At 44.3% G+C, this 23,277-nt stretch overlaps 1 protein-coding gene across 8 annotated transcripts in view; it reads right to left on the bottom strand.

Moving 5' to 3' along the window:
• Positions 1-19,441, bottom strand: part of MEIOB (meiosis specific with OB-fold) — a 29,209-nt gene extending 9,768 nt beyond the window's left edge. For 5 of the 8 annotated variants that reach the window (XM_036083297.2, XM_036083298.2, XM_036083296.2 and 2 more), the window contains exons 1-9: positions 19,321-19,441; positions 16,210-16,286; positions 14,114-14,171; positions 11,867-11,998; positions 10,065-10,137; positions 7,069-7,264; positions 4,908-5,008; positions 4,019-4,071; positions 3,829-3,924 (exon numbers count right to left, since the gene is read on the bottom strand). In XM_036083297.2, the coding sequence (XP_035939190.1) occupies positions 3,829-3,924; positions 4,019-4,071; positions 4,908-5,008; positions 7,069-7,264; positions 10,065-10,137; positions 11,867-11,998; positions 14,114-14,171; positions 16,210-16,278 (778 nt within the window). In that variant the 5' untranslated portion in view covers positions 16,279-16,286; positions 19,321-19,441. Of the gene's footprint in view, positions 1-3,828; positions 3,925-4,018; positions 4,072-4,907; positions 5,009-5,322; positions 5,784-6,739; positions 6,961-7,068; positions 7,265-10,064; positions 10,138-11,866; positions 11,999-14,113; positions 14,172-16,209; positions 16,287-19,320 lie in introns of those variants that run through there. The other 3 variants (XM_078074979.1, XM_078074980.1, XM_078074981.1) reach the window with 3 other exon arrangements.
• Between the last annotated feature and the right edge of the window lie 3,836 nt (positions 19,442-23,277).

Genomic DNA, 23,277 nt, shown 5'->3' with positions numbered 1-23,277 from the left:
GCCATTGGAGGTTTTTAGTTTGTACTTGGTGGGTGTAGCCCAGGAAGTTACAAACAAGGCTGATTTAAAGAAGCACATTAAAATTCACGCACCCTTGTAAGTACTCTCCTTTGTCTCTTTGAGAAACAGGCATTTATTCTAATGCTGTTGGCATTTCCCCTTTCAGGCTGTGTTCAGAACCAAACAGATAACATCCACTGAATATGTTTCATTAACTTAGCCTTGAGTTATTGATACAATTGTCCTATCAAGCTTGATAAGCTTTTCCGACAGACAAATCCAATTGTCTTTAGAAATTTTCCCAGGCCTGGGGCACCTGGGTGGCTCAGTTGTTGAGTGTCTGCCTTTGGCTCAGGTCATGGTCCCAGGGTCCTGGGATCGAGCCCCACATTGGGCGCCCTGCTTGGCGGGAAGCGTACTTCTCCCTCTCCCTCTCCCCCTGCTTGTGTTCCTTCTCTTGCTGTGTCTCTCTGTCAAATAAATAAAATCTTTAAAAAAAAAAAAAAAGAAAAGAAATTTTCCCAGGCCTAATTTACCCTTAGAAGACGGAGATTTTAAAATCATTGACATGGGACGCCTGGGTGGCTCAGTTGTTAAGCGTCTGCCTTTGGCTCAGGTCATCGTCCCAGGGTCCTGGGATAGAGCCCCGCATCGGGCTTCCTGCTTGGCAGGAAGCCTGCTTCTCCCTCTCCCACTCCCCCTGCTTGTGTTCCCTCTCTCACTTTGTCTCTCTGTCAAATAAATAAAATCTTTAAAAAAAATAAAAAATAAAATAAAATCATTGACATTACTCTATATAATACTAACAAAGCTATTAATATTAATGAGTTATTAAAAATAATAAACCATAGTACGCCCCTCAAAAAAAAAAAGGAATTGAAGAGTGGCACTCTTGTCCCAAGTGTTGAGAATAGATTGTAGTTGTGTCACCATCAATTTACAACAAAGCAGCTAGAGTGATCCTTTCAGTACTTAGAAAATGTCACTGCTCTGTTCCAAACTACAGAGTAAAAGCCAACATTCTTTCATTAGCCTATAAGGCCTTCTTGACACCGACCCTTCTCCTCTGACCTTGACTCCTCCTCCTGCCCGTGCTCCATGAGCTCCAGCCACACTGGCCTCCTTGCTGTTCGGCCCTCACACAGGCACATGCCAACCTCTGGGCCTTTGCACTGGCTGTTCCAGTACTAAGGGCCTGGTGCTCTTTCCCGGGTTAACCCCCCACTGCCTCATCACGTCTTTGCTCAAATGTCACCTTCCCAAGGAGGCCTACCTGACTACCCTCTGTAAAGTGCACCCTGCCCTATACACCATGTCACCCTGGACTCTCCTGACCCTGTTCCTCTTTTTCTTCTTCAATATTTCATAATTCACAGATGTGTTATCTTTATCGTTTATCATCTGTGTCTCTCCTGCTAGAATGTGAGCTTCATGTGGGCAGAGAAATTTGTGTTTTGTCACTGGCCCCCAGGACAATGCCCTGCACACAGCATGTGCATGTCACATCACCTTCCATGATGCCACTTTCAGGGACATGGTGTTCGGTGGATGCACAAGGTCTAGTGCACTTATGTAGCACAGAGTCTTGTCATTTTATGTCATATCTCATAGCAATGCTACTTTAAAAAATTCTGATAATGGTTTGGCCAAAGACATAAAATTGCTTTGTAATTCTCAGTCACTGTAGGGGCACCTGGCTGGCTCAGTCGGTGAAGCATCTGCCTTCGGCTCAGGTCATGATCTCATGGTCCTGGGATCAAATCCCATGTCAGGCTCCTTGCTCAGCGGGGAGCCTGCTTCTCCCTCTCCCTCTGCCCCTCTCCCCTGGTCGTGCTCATTTGCTCACTCTCTCTGTCAAATAAAATCTTTAAAAAAAAATAAAATAAAAATCAGTCACTGTTGATGCTTTGTTAGAGACCAGCAGAGGGAGCTATTGTCAGAAATGACCCACTATTACAGTTCCATCTTCCTGAGGTTGGGAAGGACCACGGGAATTCTGCATTCTTCCACGGTGCTGAACTCATCTCTCTATCTGCAGTACAGAGGACTGTGAGGATATTTAAGGTCACCAACCCCTCACGTCTCCCCAGACCCTGTTCCCCAGACTGCATGTTGGAATAAGCTATAATTCCTTTCAATAACCACTCTGGTGGGCCTTCTGGGCATTTTGTTATGATATGAACTAATGATGTGACATGTATGTTCTCCGTGTTCCAGTACTAAGTTATTTGAATATAGTAAAACTATTTATTTTTTAAATAGTCAGTAATTGGGCGCCTGGGTGGCTCAGTCGTTAAGCGTCTGCCTTCAGCTCAGATCATGGTCCCAGGGTCCTGGGATCAAGCCCCGCGTCGGGCTCCCTGCTCAGTGGGAAGCCTGCTTCTCCCTCTCCCACTCCCCTGCTTGTGTTCCTGCTCTTGCTGTCTCTCTCTCTCTGTCAAATAAATAAATAAATAAAATCTTTTTAAAAATAAATAAATAAAATAGTCAATAATTTAGGTGATCCAATCAATTACATTGATCTCACCAGAATCATCACAAGGGATGATGCTTTAAAAATGAGTCTGGGGGTGCCTGGGTGGCTCAGTCGGTTAAGCATTTGCCTTCAGCTCAGGCCATGATCCCAGGGTCCTGGGATCGAGTCTTGAGTTGGGTTCCCTGCTCAGTGGGAGTCGGCTTCTCCCTCTGCCTCTGCCCCTCTCCCCTGCTCGTGCTTGCTATTTCTCTCTCTCTCTTTCAAATAAATAAATAAAAATTTTTAAAAATAAAATAAAATAAAAATGAATCTGGTTTTTCACATTTCTTTTCTTTAGTAAGGACATCAAAGATATAGCTCACTGTAAGTTTAAGAAATATAAATGTAAAGGGACACCTGGGTGGCTCATTCAGTTACACGTCTGCCTTCAGCTCAGGTCAGGATCCCAGGGTCCTGGGATCAAGTCCTGCATTAGGCTCCCTGCTCAGCAAGGAGCCTGCTTCTCCCTCTGGCTGCCGCTCCCCTGCTTGTGCGCACTCTCTGACAGATAAATAAATAAAATCTAAAAAAAAAAAAAGAAATATAGGGGCGCCTGGGTGGCTCAGTCGTTAGGCGTCTGCCTTCGGCTCAGGTCATGGTCCCAGGGTCCTGGGATCTAGCCCCACATCAGGCTCCCTGCTCCGCGGGAAGCCTGCTTCTCCCCTTCCCCTGCTTGTGTTCCCTCTCTCACTGTGTCTCCCTCCGTCAAATAAATAAATAAAATATTTAAAAAGAAAAAAAAGAAATATAAATGTAAAGCATATAAAGCAACTTTCACTTTTAATTCAAATGAAATCCAAGCTTTGTCTTCATTTTTTTTTTTTTTTTAGCAAAAAAGTGTGCACACATGCATGTGTGAGTGAGGAGAGAGGGGTAGAGGGAGAGGGGGAGAATCCTAAGTAGACTCTGGGCCCGACTGGGGCCAAAACCACAACTCAGAGACCATGACCCGAGCCAAAAAGAAGTGTCAGACGCCCGGGCGCCTGGGTGGCTCAGTTGTTGAGCATCTGCCTTCGGCTCGGGTCATGGTCCCAGGGTCCTGGGATCGAGCCCCGCATCGGGCTCCCTGTTTGGCGGGGAGCCTGCTTCTCCCTCTCTCACTCCCCCTGCTTGTGTTCTCTCTCCTGCTGTTCTCTCTCTGTCAATAGATAAAATCTTTAAAAAAAAAAAAAGAAGAAGAAGAAGAGTCAGACGCCCAACCAACTGAGCTACCCAGGCACCCCTTGGTTTCATTCTTAAATACATTGTACAAACACTGAAATGTGTGACATAGTCATTTCCAAAGGGACACAACATTTCAGATGGCCTTTTACCTGGATTAGTCGTAATAATGGTTTTTGAGATTACAGTTGCTGTCATGCAGTTCCGAAATTTGTCAAAACTTATTCTTACGTCTGACGCAAATATTACTGTTTAGGGGGGAAAAAAGACATTTTACAACTTTTATGTGGAAGGGGGTTTAAAAAATGATAAACAGTGAACACAATCATTGCAGTATCATACCTGTGTCTCGTGGCACCCAGCTCTGTGCAACCAGGATAGACTCATTATCCCAACTGCATATTTTAAAAAAGAAGTAAAAAAGTGAATACGTTAGAAAAAAATGGCAGTGACCACATTATTTGCCAAAAAAAGAATGTCTTAATGGCTGGAGTTAACAATTGCCCAAGTTGTCAAAGGCACAAGTGAAGGACGTTGGCTTCTCCTGCGTTTTGCAGGATTCACTATTTCACAGGGCATTTCACGTCCATGTGATAAGTCATTCCTTAGACACTATTCATCTTTGACAACTTCTGCCTCATCAGTTCCTTCTTTCCCCACTACTTAGGTTGCTCCAGGCTAGTTAGAACCAAGTGACTACAAATCCAAAGCCTTTACAACCACTCTGTCAGACCACTAAGGGAGGGCCCTGCATTGGATAAACTGTTCAGGGGACTTGACAGGTTGAAGGCCTGTTTCAAATTCAATTCAAATCTGGAGTCTGAACAATGCCATGTTCTACCCTGCGGTGCTTCAGGGTATTTTTCCACCATATTCCTGTGGCCTGACTCCAGGGCATTACCCCAGCAATCACAGAGAATCTGGCTGGTTCATTACCAATGGGACCTAATGAATCACACTGTTATAAAGCAGAGGACAGGAATGAACCAGTCACTGTGGAGTCCATCCAAATAATCCTGTGCTGTCCAAAGAGCTCATTTTAAGGTAATCTTACAGCACAGACTGTAACGCTCAGTGTATAAGAGCAAGGTTTCCTTTTTAATAATGATTTCTCTTCCATCATTATTCCTCTCCTACTATGAAATCCATCATCTTTTTCATAAAATAAAAATATTCTGTCTTGGTGCTAACAGCAGGGATTTCACGGTTTGGAACAGATGTAGGAAGTTACCATATCATTGCAAAAGAAGATTCTGTCTCATCATAGAGCTTCACCTCACACCTCTGGCCTTTTCTCCGGTCTGAAGTTGTAAAGTATTTTGGCTCTCCAACCTTAGAAATCAAAGGAAATCATTATTCTTCACCTACAGTTGTAGAGGTACAGAAATGTTTATTGGTGGAAACATTCAAATGTTTACCTTTTAAACAGCAAATTAAAAAATCAAAATAGCAAGAATCACTAATATATATTTGAAGGTTTTAAAAGCATCTATTTCTAAATTAGGTGTCTTTAGCTGAATTTGTAAGTTACACACTTTGATTGAAGGGAGAGACAAAAATATGTGCTTTAAGACTGTGGGGTCTTTTCAACATGTCAAAAACAATGCTCCATGACAAGCCCCTGTATGGCATCTAGGTGGACTCACTAAGGATGGAAAATATATTTTCAACATCTGTGACGCCCATGGCTTAGCGCAGAGCCTGGCACGGAGTATACGTGACTGAAAGAACTCAGTCTTCCTACACCTCAGCATCCTCAGCTTGCTGGCACAGGTAGGATCCAATGCCTTCTTTGCTGCCTCCGTGGGAATAAGGTGGTGAAGACCAAATGAGGGACGTATGGGAGGCCACCTTGACACACCATCTGGCTTGACCCACACTGGGGGTAAGAGGATCATGGAAGTGGGAGTAAACTCAGAGGTCCTTCTGTCCCCACAGCGAGTTCTCGAAGGGAAGAGCAGGCCCCTCTGCCAGCTGCGTAACAGTGGCCCAAGCCTGGTCAGCTGGCTGTCCCCTTACGCTGCTGTCACCACTGCATTCCTTCAGAGCTGAGCTCCAGGGGAAGGAGTTGAAGGAAGACTTGCAGCTGCCTGCACAAAAGCAGGATCTAGAAAGAAAGTCAGAGGAAAGGACAGCCAGAGTATGACAGAGGTCTGACATATCCCAGCACACAAGAGAATTCTATGAAAAGGATTCTAAAGTGAAGAGAGAGAGAAGGTGAGAAGGAAGAGAGAAAGGGCTAAACAAAAATGTGAAGAAAAGGAAATATAAGAGGGATGGAAGCAAAATGGCAGAAGAAAGACATACACACAAGAAGTCATGTCCTCCTACAAAAGAGCGTGCCAGACTCATGGCCGGGGAAGTGGAAAATGCTGTCGCAGGCTTTTGCTTATACTGAGTTTGAGAAAATTCTAACTACCCTGTAATATAATGGCATTGTATAGAACTGCAGGGAAATCGAGATAATATCCTGCTTTTATGTAAGATTGAAGCTAAACTGCCTAGAAAGTGATTTCTCGTATTGTTCAAGACTGTCACAGAGGGAATTTATTCCTCCGTCCTGAACTACATTGAATGCTCACTGTGCCGGGCACTGGGCTAGGCTGGGGCTAGGGTGGACAATAAAGCAGTCGTGGCCTCCACCATCATAGGCCTGTCAACAGGGAGAGTCGACACTGTCATTTAATACAGAAAAGCAATGAGCAATTACTTACAACATTTCACACTTGTGTATGTGGTCTCTGACTATCCTCACTCCCCATGTTGAGGAATTGGTCCTGCCCCTTTAATTTTCTCCATGTACTTTTTTGTGTCTGTGAAACTGTACTTTTGAGGTCTACCTCTGAATGTCTGCCAAGCGACCAGTCTGTCAAACAAAGTTTGAAACTCACTGCAGCAACTGCATTAAGAGGGAGGTGATGGTGTACGGGTTGTTGAGAGGCTCCCCAGGGCCCCATGATGCCTGCAGGAGGTCATGCCAGCCACACGATGGGTATGCCCACCCCCATCTCAGGACACCTCTGAGCACACACATGAGTGGACTCCATGAGTCCTCCAACTTACATCCCCTCGAGAAACTTCATGCAAATCTTCAAGTCCATGAATTTACCCTTTCCACTTGTGTCTTTGTTTCACCGAAGTATGCAAAGCTCTCACAGTTAGTAGATCATTTAGGAGTGTGCTGCATTTAACATTCAAATTCAATTTTATTTTGCTATTCATTCCCAGATAAACTGCTCCTTTGACATTGATGAGAAGTGCCACCATTTTCTTAATTCAAGTTACTATGGATCAAGAAAATTGACTCCAGCTGGTTATGACTTTCCAAACAGAAGGGAAGTGATAGGACTGCCCACCAAACAGAGGGTGGCTTTGTTGAGGCTTTAACTTACCGACCTCACTGCCGCAAGCACATTAATAATCCTCCCATCCAGACTGCATCCATTTGCAACAATGTCACCCAATGAATAAAAATCACGAGACTCTTTAACAGGTAAGTATATCAAAGCAAGGAGCTTGGTGTCCACTTGGTAACTGGAACAAACTTTTACTGTGGAGTGATTCTCACTGAGCAATAGTTTATAGTTGCTAAATTGCAAAAACATACAAAAACAATTAATATCAAGTGACTTTCTAATAGAAAAATACTTCCAGATTCACATTAAATTACCTTTTTGGTTGTGATTTATACTATATTAAGAAAATTTATATTTTTTACTCTGAGAAACATTGAAAACTGTTGTGAAATATTTTTTTTGTCTAAAATGTATTTTCAGGGGTGCCTGGGTGGCTCAGTTGGTTAAGCGGCTGCCTTCAGCTCAGGTCATGATCAGGTCATGATCTCAGGTCATGATCCTATGGTCCATTGAGCCCCGCATCGCATCGGGCTCCCTGCTCAGTGGGGAGCCTGCTTCTCCCTCTGCCCCCCCCTTTTGCTCTCTCTCTCTCTGTCAAATAAATAAATAAAATCTAAAAATAAAAATAAAATAAAATAAAAATAATAAAATAATAAAATGTATTTTCAGGGGCACCTGGGTGGCTCAGTCAGTTAAGCGTCTGCCTTCGGCTCAGGTCATGATCCCAGGGTTCTGGGATCGAGCCCCACATCGGGCTCCTGCTCAGTGGGAAGCCTGCTTCTCCCTCTCCCACTCCCCCAGTTCTCCCTCTCCCACTCCCCCTGCTTGTGTTCCCTCTCTCGCTGTCTCTCTGTCAAATAAATAAATAAAATCTTTAAAAAATAAATAAGTAAAAAAAAATGTATTTTCATTAAGAAAATGTTTTGAGGACCAATTTGTGCCTGAGTTCTAAGCTTACTAGTTTCTGACCATGCCCCGAACTCTGAGCTTCAGTTTTCTTCTCTGTAAAACAGGGGTATAAAAGCCCTCTAATATGTCAGGGTGGGGGTATTCCGTCATTTCTGCCCCTGCGACACTGACTGCCCTGCCTGCATCAGGACAGTGCTTGACTTCCTCCTGTGATGCTCTCTGTGCAGTAGATGCCCAATATCTACACACTGAACTCCAATCAAGGTGTTCTTCCCCCTCCAGCCAATCAACTCCCAAGTCCCCTCATGGAGCCTCTTTCCAGCCCTCTAACCCAGGCCTTCCTCCCGCGCCTCCCCCTGCTACTTCGTTAGGTGTTTCCCTCATCACTTCTCACCTGAACTACTATCTTGTCTCCTAAGCTTCCCTCCCCACTCAGGTTGCTGAAATGATCGTCCTAGACCACAAATATGGACATACTATTTCCCAGCTCAAAGACCTTCCGGGCTAGCCACCGGCAAAGAATGAAGTTGGTATGCCAGGCAAAGCTGTCTGGGAAGCGTCTCTGCTTCTCTCTCAAGCTTTTCCTTCCACTGCTCCCCTGCCCTTGCCCTAAAGCCCAGCCATATCAGACTACTAGACTATGAAACTGACAGTTTTAGACCAAAAACAGTCAAATGTCAACAGTTTCACATGGTTCAACCTACTATTAACTGTTATGGAAAAGGCCAGGAGGTTTCATATTTGTTCCCTCTGCCAAGAACGCTCTTTGCCCCCACCCTTCCTCCCTCTCTCCATCCATTTATCCATTCATTCCATCAATATCTACCAAGAGCTAGTATGTGCCAGAACCTAGTCTAGGCACAGGGAATACAGTGGTGAAGAAGACGGACAAGACCTTTGATGTCATGGAGTTCACATGTGTGAGAGGGAAACAGACAACAATTAATCAAATAATCTCAGACAGTGGGTTATGACGATAACAGCACAGGGCAAAGTCCTAGTGACGGACTGGAAGGGCCACTACACACAGAGTAAATGGAGAAGGCCTGAGGAGGTTTCATTCAAAGTGACACATCAATGAGGAGAAGGAGCAAACAAAGCAGATGGGAGAAGACTGTTCTGTGCAGAGGGAAGTTGAGTGTGCAAAAGCCAACAGTGCAGAATGAGCCCAGGGTGTTCACAGGGTAGAGAGGAATCTGTGTGGCAGCACAGAAATGAAACTTGGGGTCTGCTATGAGGTCAGAACAGTAGGTGGGAAGGGGTCGAAATGGGAGACTGCTGTGCCCCACTCAGAGCCCTTTACCAGTGTCACTTTGCTCTGGAGAGCTGCCCTCAGGCAGAAATGCCAGTGGTGGGGAGTGGACGTAGCCAATGACTTGTGAATCCAGGCCACAAAAGCCCAGTCCCCTCCCTTCAGGCGGTGCCGCTCATGCTCCAGAGCTCGCCCTGGGGCCAGGCAGGCTGAGCTGGGCTCCCGCTGAACCTGCCTCTCTGCTGTCCCCTGATCTTATCCTTACAGGCTTGTTCCAGAGAGCTCTCCCTCAACAAACCACTTACACAAAAATCCTCCTCTCAGCTCTGCCTCCAGTGAACCTGAACTAAGATAGGAAGGCATGTAGGCAGAGTTTTACTTTGACATGATACATCTATAGGACTTCCAAGATTTATCTTTCTCATTGCTCAGCTTTAATGTGACTAGAGGCAAATTTTTCTAGGGCGCCTGGGTGGCTCAGTTGGTTAAGCGACTGCCTTCGGCTCAGGTCATGATCCTGGAGTCCCGGGATTGAGTCCCGCATTGGGCTCCCTGCTCAGCAGGGAGTCTGCTTCTCCCTCTGACCCTCCCCCCTCTCATGTGCTCTCTCTCTCCTCTCATCCTCTCTCTCAAATAAATAAATAAAATCTTAAAAAAAAAAAAAATTTTTTTTCTAAATCTGAGAATAAAAGTACTAAAAACAGCCATGTTTTCACGTAATCCTATATCAACATAAATTATTTCATAATCAAAGGTAAATACTGTGAGGAAGAATTAAACTCCTAATTTTCAAATTGAAGCATATACCCTCAGTAAATTCTCCGCTAATCTGACACAACAAAGGCTGTTGGCTCTGTGCTGGATTATTTACCCAGGAGTTGCAGGGCTGAATTTTTCTTCTCTTTCTAATTCCTTTCTTTGAATCAGGGGATTTTCAATGATCACTGCAACAGAAGGAAAAGTATGATGCTATTACAAAAAGTAACTAGATACGTAAAAACAAGTATACATCACGACGAACATTACAATGTTATTTCTAATTTCTGAGTCAGCGTAGCATATCCTTCCCAGTCCTCTCCTTGTGTCACTGAGACACGGAATCCTCAGAATCCTTGGGTCTGACCATCAATTTGATCCCAGATGACATTTCTTATGTTTTGGTTTAAATCCCAACATATGACCTGCATTAATATTGTTTAATTGATTAGTTACACTGAACATGTGATCTGGTTACGACCTGCCCTTCCATAAAACATATACTTTAAATGAACTTCACCCAATTCACGGTTGCCTTTGGAAACAACAGCCATGGGGCAGAAAGACCCATGCACAATCTGGCTCCAGATTCCAGCTCCACAACTTATCGGCTTATGGGTGAACATTTTAAGGGTTCTGTTTCCTTATGGTCTTGTTAGACCTTTTTGTGTCTGTTTTGCTGATTCCTCACATAACTATTCCATGATTACCCCTTTTTACAAATGAAGAAATTGAAGTTCACAGAGGTTAAATAACTTGCTGGAGGTTTTATATCTAGAAACTAGTAGGGCTAGACTTATAGTTGTTCTGAATCAAAAATCTGTAATCTTTACACACCTCCACACTAAGATCCTATTTAGATTTAAAATTATTGTCAATTTTGTGCTTTTAAGATCCCTTACCTCATTCATCCTCACAACCATCAACCTATAGTTTAATACCAAAATATATCTTTAGCTCCATATAACTATCACACTGGCATTCATCCAAAGAATGTTTCTAATAGTACTGGGCCCTGTGAAGTTTACAAAGTTTTCTGCCTTCACAGTCCATATGTTCAAGTACCTTATTATTCAGTTAGAGAGACACAACACACAACCCTGCAAGTTCATAATATGAGGCATTAAATGTATGAGTAGGTGCTAAGTGACAGGGACAGGTAATAACCTGCGTAATTGTGCAGTTTTGGAGAGTGGTTTAATTATATGCATTACTCTTGCCCTTCTTTTTTCTACCACGAAAGAGAGCTGGTATTGTGCTTTCTTGTTTCCTGTATGAGGCTAGTGCTGCCATCCACGGAATGACAACTTTCTACACTTCATACCAGGCATACTACCTCCTTTGACACCCACAAAATCTATAGGGTACTCATTCATAGTTGAGGCTCAACAAGGTCAAGCACTTTTCTCAAAGCCATGATGTAAACAAATATTGGAAGTAGGATCTGAATCCGTTCTATCCATTTTCAAAGCCCTGGTTTTTTTATACGACACTGTACCATCAGAAGGATCCTGGGATGGGTAAAGGATGCCAAAGATTTGGTATTTTGAAAGTAAAGCTTCTTAAACTCCTACTAAAAATTCAAATATTTTTTTTTATCAAAAGCTATTTAGCAGCCTTATTATGTTTACTGAAAGATAAATGGTGATAGCAACAAGAATTGATGCAAACTGAAATACGAAAAAAACCAAAGATCGTAAAGCTACCTAGTAAAAATATGTAACAATCACATTTATATGTTTCAAGCAATAAAATGCTGAATGTTTGTGTTATTCTCTTAATGCCTGACTTTTTTCTGATAACTTTCTTAAGAATTATAAATTGTGTCTTACTTTGACTCCCTCAGTGTAGTTCCCACAAATATATCACAGGAATAATACTATAATAGAAACAGTCCCAGAACCAATGCCAACTTACCGCACTCGCCAACCCTAAAGCTGTCAGAAAGCGACCTGATGTAACCTTCGCTGCCCCAGGACGTTGCATTTACAAAATGGGTTGGTGAGTCCCGAACGGTAAAACTGAAAGTGTACCTCTCTGATCCAATATCTAAGGGAAACCAAGGCTTTCATGTTTCAAATGAAAACTTTTATCTTACGTTTGAACAAATATAATTATTATGATAATAAGCATACTCAAACACATGGTAAAAATAATATTGCAGATATAAATTCTAAGATAAGTTAGGCTTTAATGAATCTCAAAGCTGTCAGAGTAGATAACTCACCTCACTATTGATCCCTCTGTTCCCTTTCCCCAGTTATCTGTGTACTTGGAGGGAAATGATACGTCGGCTGGAACCATACAGATTTTAGCTTAGATTCTCCATTTCTCTCTTACTGTTATAGTTCCAACCTAAGTCATGATTCAGATCTAAATTATTTCAAAACAAATAAATGTGTGCTAGTAAATGGTGCCACTAGGGGTCAGCAGGTACATTTTTTCCCAAAATAAAATGTCCCTGCTGTTTTTTGCTAATTAAAAAAGTAACACAACCTAACATATATACATAAATTATAGATATCTACTAAACTGTTATTAGCATTTACCTTTGGGGAGGAGACTAGGCTGGAAAGAGCTGGGGGTTGAATTAAGAATTTCATTTTTCTATTCCATGACCTTCTGTAGTGCTTGAATGTTTTGTGAAAATAGGTATGTAACGTGTGTAATGTTTTTTTTTTAAGTCAGTAAACATGTCTTCTCCAAAAAAGGAGTTCTGTACATATAATCATAAAGTACTCCAACACTACGGGAATCACTACCTGCACAGTCTGTGAGGTGAAAATTGTATTTCATTGTTGTGATTTCAGCAAATACTTTAAATACTGACATTTTCCTAATTCATGTGTTTTATTTTATTTTTTATTTTTTTTATTTTTATTTATTTGACAGAGAGAGCACAAGCAGAGGGAGAGAGAGGGAGAAGCAGGCTCCCTGCTGAGCAAGGAGCCCGATGTGGGACTCGATCCCAGGACCCTGGGATCATGACCTGGGCCGAAGGCAGCCGCTTAACCAACTGAGCCACCCAGGCGTCCCAATTCATGTGTTTTAAGTTATTCCTTTTAGAGCTTAGAAAACAGATACATAGACTTTCTCAAACTATTGAAATGGTAATTCTGATCTAATTAATCATGATGAAGTGAAGACATAAGCAAATATTTACATCAAACATGATAATAGAATATTACATGAAATTAAAATAAAGGAACCGTCACTACACCATGAGCCAAAAAACAGAGCCACAGTTATTTAGGTGATTCAAACAAAATTAATGTCTTCTTCTGCCAAAATCACTGCCTGGCTGACTAGAGCTGACACCCTTAAACCACACAGAAGTGTTTATACTGTAACCTTTCATAAGCAGTGCTGACATAAACCGTGCTAGTTTTGGCATTTTATATCGTATCATTGAGTGTCAACTACAGAAGTTTGAAAACTTGATTTTAAACTTGATTAAAAAAATCAAATTTTAGGGGTGCCTGGGTGGCTCAGTTGTTAAGTGTCTGCCTTCAGCTCAGGTCATGATCCCAGGGTCCTAGGATCGAGCCCCACATCAGGCTCCCTGCTCGGCGGGAAGCCTGCTTCTCCCTCTCCCACTCCCCCTGCTTGTGTTCCCTCTCTCACTATGTCTCTGTCAAATAAATAAATAAAATCTTAAAAAATAAAAATAAAAAATCTAATTTTAGTCTTGGATTGTTTCCATAGTCCTAAAACTTTTATACAGTTCAAGCAACTCAGTAAGAGCCACTACAGCCAGAGTTAACTGTATTTCCCACATGTGAAAGATTAATTTTATTCACTGGATTGTCTGGTTGATACTGCTGCCATACTTCTCTCCCTCCACGCTCCTCTATCCAGACACATCTCTGCTCGAAAATCCTGTTCCTTAACATTTTCTGTCTTAGATTTTCCTGTGTATTTGTATCTCTTAGGCTCAAAGTGATCGCTAACATGGAGTCACACAGCCTTATATGTCATTGAAAATGGTTTTAATGTCCTCACACATGTGGCCTTAAATTGAGTACTTTACCATACAATAGAGCAATGGCCACTGCTCTTAAGGAGTTAAACAGGCATGAGAAATTTAATCACTTAAATACACTTTGTTGTAGTCAAAAGCCACACTTGATGAAAAATGAAGTAAAAAGTTAAATAGAACTCAGCTTTTTCTGTCTGGAAAGCCTTTGACATCTGTTTTCCCAATAACTATACCAATTACTTTCTGAAAAACAAAAGGGTTATAGAAGACAAATATTAAACACAGACGTAGATGGTAAATTTAATTTCATGGACTTGTTATATTTTACTGGCTCTAACAAACATTTTTGACTAGGAGCCATTTAAATATATTTACTCCAGAAAAACATCTAAAGAACTTCATAAATGTTCAATTCCACAAGGAATAGTACAAAGTAACAGGACAGTTAACTGCTATTACAAATATAATCACTTAATACTTAGCATGTTTCTACTTTATTTTCAGTCACTAGTTGGAGCACAGTAGCTGCCCTGTGCTATCAGTTCTCACTAAATTCATTCAAAGCACATGTATACACAATTTAATTTGCCACGGTCTTCAAAGTTTTCTTTAATATAGGATTTTTTAAAAGATTTTATTTATTTATTTGAGAGAGAGAGACAGATAGTGACAGAGATAGCGAGAGAGAGCACAAGCAGGGAGGAAAAGGAGAAGCAGCCTCCCGCCAAGCAGGGAGCCTGACATGGGGCTTGATCCCAGAACCCTGGGATCATGACCTGAGCCGAAGGCAGCCGCTTAACCGACTGAACCACCCAGGTGCCCTAATATAGGATTTTCTAACAATCCACATACAATTGCCTAGCTTCTTAATCCAAACATCCTAAACAGTAATATAAGTTAGACTGTAACAAAACTTACACATTGCTGCTAATAAATCTAAGCTCTAAAGTCCTAGATCTTAAACCTTAAAGATATTAACATCTCCTTAAGCATTTTAATGTCTCTTTGGCAACTACCAGATAAAAACTGAATATTTAAAAAGTACTTTAAGAAACAAAAATAAAGGGCGCCTGGGTGGTTCAGTTGTTAAGTGTCTGCCTTCGGCTCAGGTCATGATCCCAAGATCCTGGGATCGAGCCCCACACTGGGCTCTCTGCTCAGCGGGAAGCCTGCTTCTCCCTCTCCCACTCCCCCTGCCTGTGTTCCCTCTCTTGCTGTATCTCTCTCAAGTAAATAAATAAAATCTTAAAAAAAAAAGGAAACAAAAATAACTACCTTTTCCTGAAAGGATAAACCTAAACTTACACTAATTCTAGCAACTGATTTTAACCTTGCAATAATCTGTTACATTTAAAATATGTTCAAGCTGTTAAGACTACCACATCCTAGCTGAGCTATTAACTAATCTCACTACATTTAGACACACTGCTGTTATTTCTTAAATTCCATATGCATGTTGATCTCACCAAATTGTGTTGGAAAAATATAACTAATGGAAATATTGGCAAAGCTTTCTAACTGAAGAGGAAATTAACAAATCACTTACCTTTATTCCTTTCTTTCTTTTTCTGGTCCTCCATTCAGAAGGACTTGGGCCCCCTATTTTTAACATTAATAAATTTTAACTGCACATTACGGTTACATATAAATGTATCCCATTTTAAGAAATCTGATTTGTAAATGCCAAATGTAAACAACGGACTGCTCAGGGCAGTTCTTCACCTCATAAGATGATTCCACCTAGATTTTGTTTTGACTAAAAACAGTCTTGGCATATTTGAAATGATTGAATTCCCCAACAACCCTTCAGTAAAAAATGGATTTTCACATAATATTTCACAAATACAGCTTTTGTATTCTTTTATGTCATAAAAGGAGCATAGTGCCAAGTATTTAAGTCTATAACTTAAGTACGATTTGATTAGAGAATAGATATTGCCAAACAAAAATGTTCTAATTTTACAAGGCTAAATTTGAGCTATTATTAAATATTTAATGAAAGTAATACAATTAAACTTTTGATCATTTTGAACAATTGCTAGCCATATCTACAATGTCCTACTCTAGACAAAAGAGAAACTAATTTTCATTTAGCTGGCATAAAATCAAAGAAGCTTAGGGGTATCTATAATATCAACAATTGTACTGATGGAATGAGTAGCTATATACTTGTCAATTATATAAGCATGTGTCAAATGAACCAATAATGTTGCTATAATATAATATTACCACCTAAAGTTTCATTAGAGAACAACCAAACCACTATATCATTAAAACCTACCAGATTAGCCATATTTGGATGCAGATCTGAAAGTGCGGTGAAGGTCTTTGATGCAAAGGAATTTGCCATTCTTTTACCTATATTTTAGAAAATATAAGTTGATGAAAATTAAATAACTGAAATAACCCATGAAAAATTCCAAGATTAAAAAAAGTCATCTGGGGGTTGCCTGAGTGGCACAGTCGGTTGAGAGTTGGACTCTTGGTTTTGGCTCAGGTCATGATCTCAGGGCTGTGGGGTCAAGCCCTGTAGGGGTTCCTCACAGAGTGCAGAGTCTGCTTGTGACTCTTTCTCCCTCTCCCTCTGCCCCTCCCCCCTGTGCACGCACGCACGCACTCTCTCTCAAATAAGTAAAAAATAAAATCTTTAAAAAATTATCTAGGAAAGCATTGAATATATACCTCGCTCTTTGGGAAAAGTTTTTTATTATAACAGTGAAATGTAAGTACAGATCAAATCTGCAAAAAACATGTTTCAAAATGTCCTTTTACAGTTTTGAATGATATAGTTAGGTTTCAATTTTTAACTTTCACTTTCCAAAGAATGTATAATTTAAACTGATAAGAATGTATAATTTAGCAATTCTTTTTACATTTTAGTATTTCTGAATGTAAGAGGCATCTTATGTGTGATGGCATGTTAGTTTCAGTAAACCAGAGAATGTGAGTTTTTTTAAAAGATTTATTTATTGGGAGGGAGGGGCAGAGGAAGAGGTAGAATCTTAAGCAGGCTCCACCACCAGCATGGAGCCATCTCATGACCCTGAGATCATGACCAGAGCCAGAAACCAAGAGTTGGACATTTAACGGACTGCGCCACCCAGGCGCCTCACTAATTTAGCAATTTTTGTGCACCCTGTAAATTTAGTTTCGGATGAAAGATGATTCAATGGGACATTTGCAGATTTAAATATTTATTAGCATAGAGCCTACTTTTAGAAATACAGCAAAACTCAGGGCCCCTGGGTGGCTCGGTTGAGTGTTGTGGCATAGAGCCTGGGGCGGGGCTGTCTGTGCTCAGGGGGCGTCTGCTTGGGGTTCTCTCTTTCCCTCCCCCTGCTGGAGCACATGTGTACTCTGTCTCTCTCTCAAATGGGTGAATAAATCGAAAAGAAAAAAGAGGGGTGCCTGGGTGGCTCAGTTGTTAAGCGTCTGCCTTCGGCTCAGGTCATGATCCCAGGGTCCTGGGATCAAGTCCCACATCAGGCTCCCTCCTCCTGTGGAAGCCTGCTTCTCCCTCTCCCACTCCCACTCCTGCTGCTTGTGTTCCTGCTCTTGCTATCTCTATCTCTGTCAAATAAATAAAAAATCTTTAAAAAAAAAAAAAAAAAGAAGAGAAAAGAAAAGAAATACAGGGGTGCCTGGGCAGCTCAGATGGTTAAGCGTCTGCCTTTGGCTCAGGTCATGATCCCGGCGTCCTGGGATGGGGCCCGCATCCCGCTCCCTACTCAGTGGGGAGCCCGCTTCTCCTTTCCCTCTGCCTGCTGTTCCCCCTGCTTGTGCTCCCTGTCAATAATAAATAATTAATAAATAAAATCTAAAAAAAATACAGCAAAACTCTATTGCAAATACCTCTAACCTGGTTACACTGTGTGTGGGGATGGTAGTGATTTTAACCTCATATCTAGATGAGAGCAGAGGCGGGACCTTAGAGATTTCATGAGTGTATTTCAATGCTATCTCGTGCATAAAAAGCACTCAATATCAAATGAGTGATATTAAAATATCAAATGGTGGCTGGTCCTCAATATCATCACTGTAAAGGGTTTCAATGTAGTAACATTGGTCAGCTACACCAAACCAGTAGATTTACTCAATTTCGGTTATTCATGCAGCACATGTCGGTTGAGTGTCTGATTTGTGCCAGGCCCTGAATCAGGACAGGGGTAGGGCTGGGAGTTGGTGCCTCACCCAGGAACCGGAGAGAGGAGCAAGGCAAACAGAGCGTGGGAGGTAGGAGCAGCTGTGTAGTGCCTCAAGGCCTCACTGCTCCAGACCCTTGGCAATGGTGCAGGTACCCAGTCCAGTTTAAGGTCAAGTGGTGGCCCCGTCGCAGGCAACAGCTCTGGGCTGGCGCCACACTACAGACACTGGGTACATCATGACCATCTCGGACAGCCCCGCACCTCGGGTCCGGATCTCGGGATCCCCCTTCCTGGGCTCGGAGCCCTCCTCCCACTTTTGAAGGGCAACCCCCTGGGGCGTCTGGCTGGCTCCGTGGGTAGAACATACGACTCTTGGTCTCCGGGTTGTGAGTTCCAACTCCACACTGGGTGTAGAGATTACTTAAAAAAAAAATTTTTTTTAAAGCAAACTCTGTCGATGAAAGAATGATGATTTCTAAAAATAAAATCATTAAAAATCATCATAATTTTAAAGAGCAGCTTCGAGTGTGGCCCAGGGCCTGCCTTCCGGGGCCCGGCTGGAGGGCCCCGAGGGGGCGGAGACCTGGCGCTGGGACCCTGGAGCCGGGGGAGGCAGGCACGCTCGTCGGGGCTGGCTCTGACACTGCCGAGGAGCGCAGTCAGCCGGACCCGCAGTGCAAACCAGGGCTCCAGTTCTCAGCCGGCCGAGTGAGCGAGCGGACGGAGGCCGGGCGCGGGTCCGCAGTGGCGTCCGCCGCCACGTCCACCGACTGCGTTCCCGGGCGCCGCGCCGCCTGCGCGTCTCCGCCACACGGCTGAGCGCGCTCTCGGCACGGACACCGCCCCTGCCGCCCCCTCCCGCGGGTCTCCCCCCGCGCGGGCTGCTCTGCACCGGCAGCGCGCCCAGCCTCCCTCCGCTGCTTCCCGAGGAGAGGACCCGCCGGGCGTCCCCGCTCTGACGGGAGCCGGCAGCCACGCCGCCTCGGTCCGCTCGCACCAGGGCGGTCCCAGCCGGCGGCCGCACACCGGGCCCCGCCAGCCACGCCCTTCGTGGTCCGCCCTCACGGAACCGGGCGTCCCCGCGTCCCGGGGACGAACCCCACTTCGGGACGCCGCGCCCCGAAACGGCAGCAAAGGAAAGGATAGCCGCGTGACTGGCGCCCCAACTCGGTCCGCACCGCGCAGCGCCGCAAGCACCCTCGCGCGCCGGCGCCTCACAGAACGCGCCGCCCGGCCCAGGCCTTCACCTCAGCCGCCGCTCCTCGCGCCCGCCAGGCCCGGCGCTCCACAGCCTCTCCACAGGGCGTTCCGCCCGCAGCGCGCCACGCGACCGTTAACGCAGGCCCCGCCCACAGCCCCGCCTTACACTCCGACCCCGCCCCGAGTCCGCCCTAGTAGCCCCACCCTCGGCCCCCACCCTCGCCCCGCCCTTCACCCCGGCTCGGTCCTCGCCCCACTTTTCGCCCCGCCCCACACTCCGGCCTTGCTCTCGCCCTGCCCAGCGCCTCTCTGACTCCGCCCTCTCCCGCCCTTCACCCCTCCCCTCCCTCTGGCTCCGCCCCCGAGGTCTCTCTGTGGTCCCGCTCCTGAGCTGCGAGACTCGGGGACCCCGAGCGCGAGTGGTCCCCGGCTCTTCCCTTTCTCGCGGGCCCGAGCCTGCGGCCCAGACCCTCGGCGGTCCGGGGCAGCGAGCTGGGCCGGGGTCTGCGAGGTGCGCGGCGGGGCGCGTGGGCCGGGTCTACAGGGTTTGGCGCGGGGCGCGGCCCTGTGACTGCCTGCGGCTCCGGGAGCGAGGCCCCCCGAGAGGGAGTGCCGCAGACCCCGCTGGCCCGTGGCGCGGCCGGCCGCCGAAGCGTCCGGGCGCTGTCCCCGTGGTTCCCGGTGCGGACGGAGACAGTGACCTGTGCCGACTCTTCGTGTGTCTCATTACCACCACTGGGAAATCCTTTTAGTCTAAGGACTTAGAAACTAATTTGTGTTACTAGAGTCTAATCAGGGGCAGATGAATCAAGATCCAGCAACTAAATCCATTACATTTGTCCCCAACTGCTGTCCACATGTAGCATTAAGTTAGTGAGCTTCTCCCTTTAGAAGGAGAAACAACTTTGGTATTTAGTATACAGCCATATATTAAAAAAGAAAAGTACATCAGAGGCAAGTTTTATGTTCTCGTCCCAACAAAGCTCTTACTTTTCCTCTTCTGTTAGTTTTTTTATTCCCAAATAATAATCGAAAGCCAAATAAACCACCTGCATTCCCACCACTTCAAATTTAATAGAGAAAGCTTTTTAAAATTTTCCGTATTCCTGGGGCACCTGGGTGACTCAGTCGTTAAGCGTCTGCCTTCTGCTCAGGTCATGATCACAGGGTCCTGGGATCTACCCGCTCTGCTCTGCAGGAAGCCTGCTTCTCCCTCTCCCACTCCCCCTGCTTGTGTTCCCTCTCTCGCTGTGTCTCCCTCTGTCAAATAAATAAATAAAAATCTTTAAAAATAAAATAAAATAAAATAAAATTTTCTGTTTCCTTTCCAGTCTTTGTCTTTAAAAGAACATATCTTGATATTTCCAAAGGAATGAGCTGACATTTTAAGTCAATTTTAAAGGGGGGGAAAGGTATAAAAATAGTTTGCATGCATTTTTCATTTGCGCCTCTGTAGGGGAGTAATATTTTAAATTTTTGTTTGTATTTTTTCATACTTTAGTAAATTAATTTTCGCTGAAAGCTATGGAAGATTAAGCAAGCACAGTCAGCCTAAGACACAAAAGGCTTTTCCTAAGACGCAGCTTGGAAACGCAAGCCTGAAAGAGTGGGATTGCTTGATGTCAACGAGATTGGGACCCTCTTGTTGCGAAAATAATTCATTTCTTCCATTTTTTATAGCAATTCTGTGAACTTGGTTTGTTCTTAACAATAGAATTGACTTGTCAGTACATTTTGGATGGATGTGAACAGAAGCAAGGGCAGGAAAGCCTAGGCTTGCCACTAGATGAAGAAGGCAAGGGTGAGTGAACAAAGGTCAGAGGTAAAATAGCTTGCATGTCTGGCTAAAGAAATGGTATGAGGCTGTGCCTGTCACCTCCTCAGAGCATGCCAGCTGTCAAGCCATCTAAGAGCATGTCACAAAGGAGTGACAGGAAAAATATATAGTAATCAACTTTACACTTACTAATCGGGAGGAAAAGATTGACAATTATTTTAAAGAAATACAAGACCACCTCTTATTTATTTAACAACAAAACAACTTTTCTGAAGTCAATCATGTGATTACAGTCTCCCTCCCAGGAGTGGAAATACTGATTGATCAATTACTAGTCTCACTCCCCACTCCCTCCGCCCAGGGGACCAGCCAACATTTAAATAGATTGTAGATGTGCTACCATTTACAGATTATTTGTGTACATTTTTGCACCAGTTTTTCTGGAGAAGAGGAATGAGGTAACCCATGAGTGGGGCAGGAAGAACTAGATGGGGTTCAGGGGTGATACGAAGTGATTAGGGACTATCAGGGCAAACAAGAGGGGAGACAGAAGAGAGTGAAAGCGCATTTGGGGGGAGCTGGATTCGGGAAAGTTTGAAGAAGCATCAGAAAGGAGAGAGTTCATGAAAAAAACAAAGCAGTTGCAACTGTGGAGTGTCCTGAGCACCAGGAGCCCAGGAATGTTCTGGAAAGTTCTGGGGAGAATCCATGCAAACTGCTGAGTCAGAATCCAGGGGGCTGTGGGAAAAACAGGTCCCTTCTCAAGTCTGGGTGGCCCAAGCTAGAAAGAACTTGACTTGTTGCACCAGCAAAGAGAGGAGGAACAGAAATATTGGCACCAGCCGGAAGCCGTGGGAATTGAGGCTGGAATTCCAAGTGAAACTGGAGAGTCTACAAGAGCCCGAGGTAGGCGATGATCTGTGGTAAGCCAAAGTGAGCAATGAGCGGGCTTGGAACCCCGTAGCGTCTGTAGTCCATGAACAGGGAGGGACACGTCTGCTCCACATGCCTGGAGTCCACTGCGCTGAAGAGATCGTGCTGAGGGAGGGGACAGCAGGGGAGATGGTCACCAGCACATAAGACACCTGTGGTCCTTGGAGCTGACTGGCTTCCCCCAGCCGACCCCACCAGAAAGTTACTCATGTGACATTAGGAAGGGCCTGCCTCTTTGGAGGGCTGTCATGGGCCACTTTTCATCACAATTTATATCAGACGTATATAACGTGTTCAAACCTTCCCAGATTACTCAACATACCTTTACCAGTGGCATTGCAATTAATGCATCACAGATCTCTTGAGTTCCAGCTGCACATCGCCAACCATCTGCAGGCAATTCATGCACTTGAGGGAGCAGGTATATGTAAAACTAAAGTCAGCCGCTCACCCAAGGCTGGCTGCTCATCTCCCAGTTGTCATAACCACGCAGCTTGTAACCTGAGCACAGAACCTCAAAGGGAGGCTTGAATCTGCATTTCTGTTCTACTTTTATCTAACCAGGTTTCAGGTTCTGTTTCTCTTTGGCATATCTCTTGAACTTGTCTCTGTCTCCCCATATTTATTGAGACCACCTTCATTTGAGCTCTGGTGGCATTATATCTGATGATGTTTACCTCTCCGCGCTCCAGCCCATCCTGCACCCTCCTGCCAGACTGAGATTCTCATGGCTTCCATCACAGCGTTCCCCTGGTCTGGAACCTTCAATACTGCCTATCATAGAGTGCACCCACATTTTTCTGTAAGGGAGTATACGTTTAAAGGGCTCTGTGAGGGGCGCCTGGGTGGCTCAGTCGTTAAGCAGCTGCCTTCGGCTCAGGTCATGATCCCAGGGCCCTGGGATCGAGCCCCGCATCGGGCTCCCCACTCTGCGGGAAGCCTGCTTCTCCCTCTCCCACTCCCACTGCTTGTGTTCCCTCTCTCGTGTCTCTCTGTCAAATAAATAAATAAAATCTTTAAAAAAAAAAAAAGGGCTCTGTGGGCCATAGAGTCTCTGTTGAAAAGACTCAACTCTACCCTTCGAGTGAAAAAAAACACACACAGACAATACCTGAACAAATGGGCATGTCCGTGTCCCAATAAAACTTTATTTACAAAACAGGCAGTGGGCCATCGTTCACAGACCCCTGGATTAAAGTCACAATTCCTTACTTTGGCATTCATCACTTTATGGAATTTGGACTCAATTTAAAACTCTCGCCCTCCTTCCCACCATGTCTCTTAAAAAATGCCC

Source organism: Halichoerus grypus, chromosome 6 (assembly GCF_964656455.1).
Source record: "Halichoerus grypus chromosome 6, mHalGry1.hap1.1, whole genome shotgun sequence".
Classification (NCBI taxonomy): Eukaryota; Metazoa; Chordata; class Mammalia; order Carnivora; family Phocidae; genus Halichoerus; species Halichoerus grypus.
Note: the sequence above shows the minus strand (reverse complement) of the source record. Positions and strands in the feature narration are given on the sequence as shown.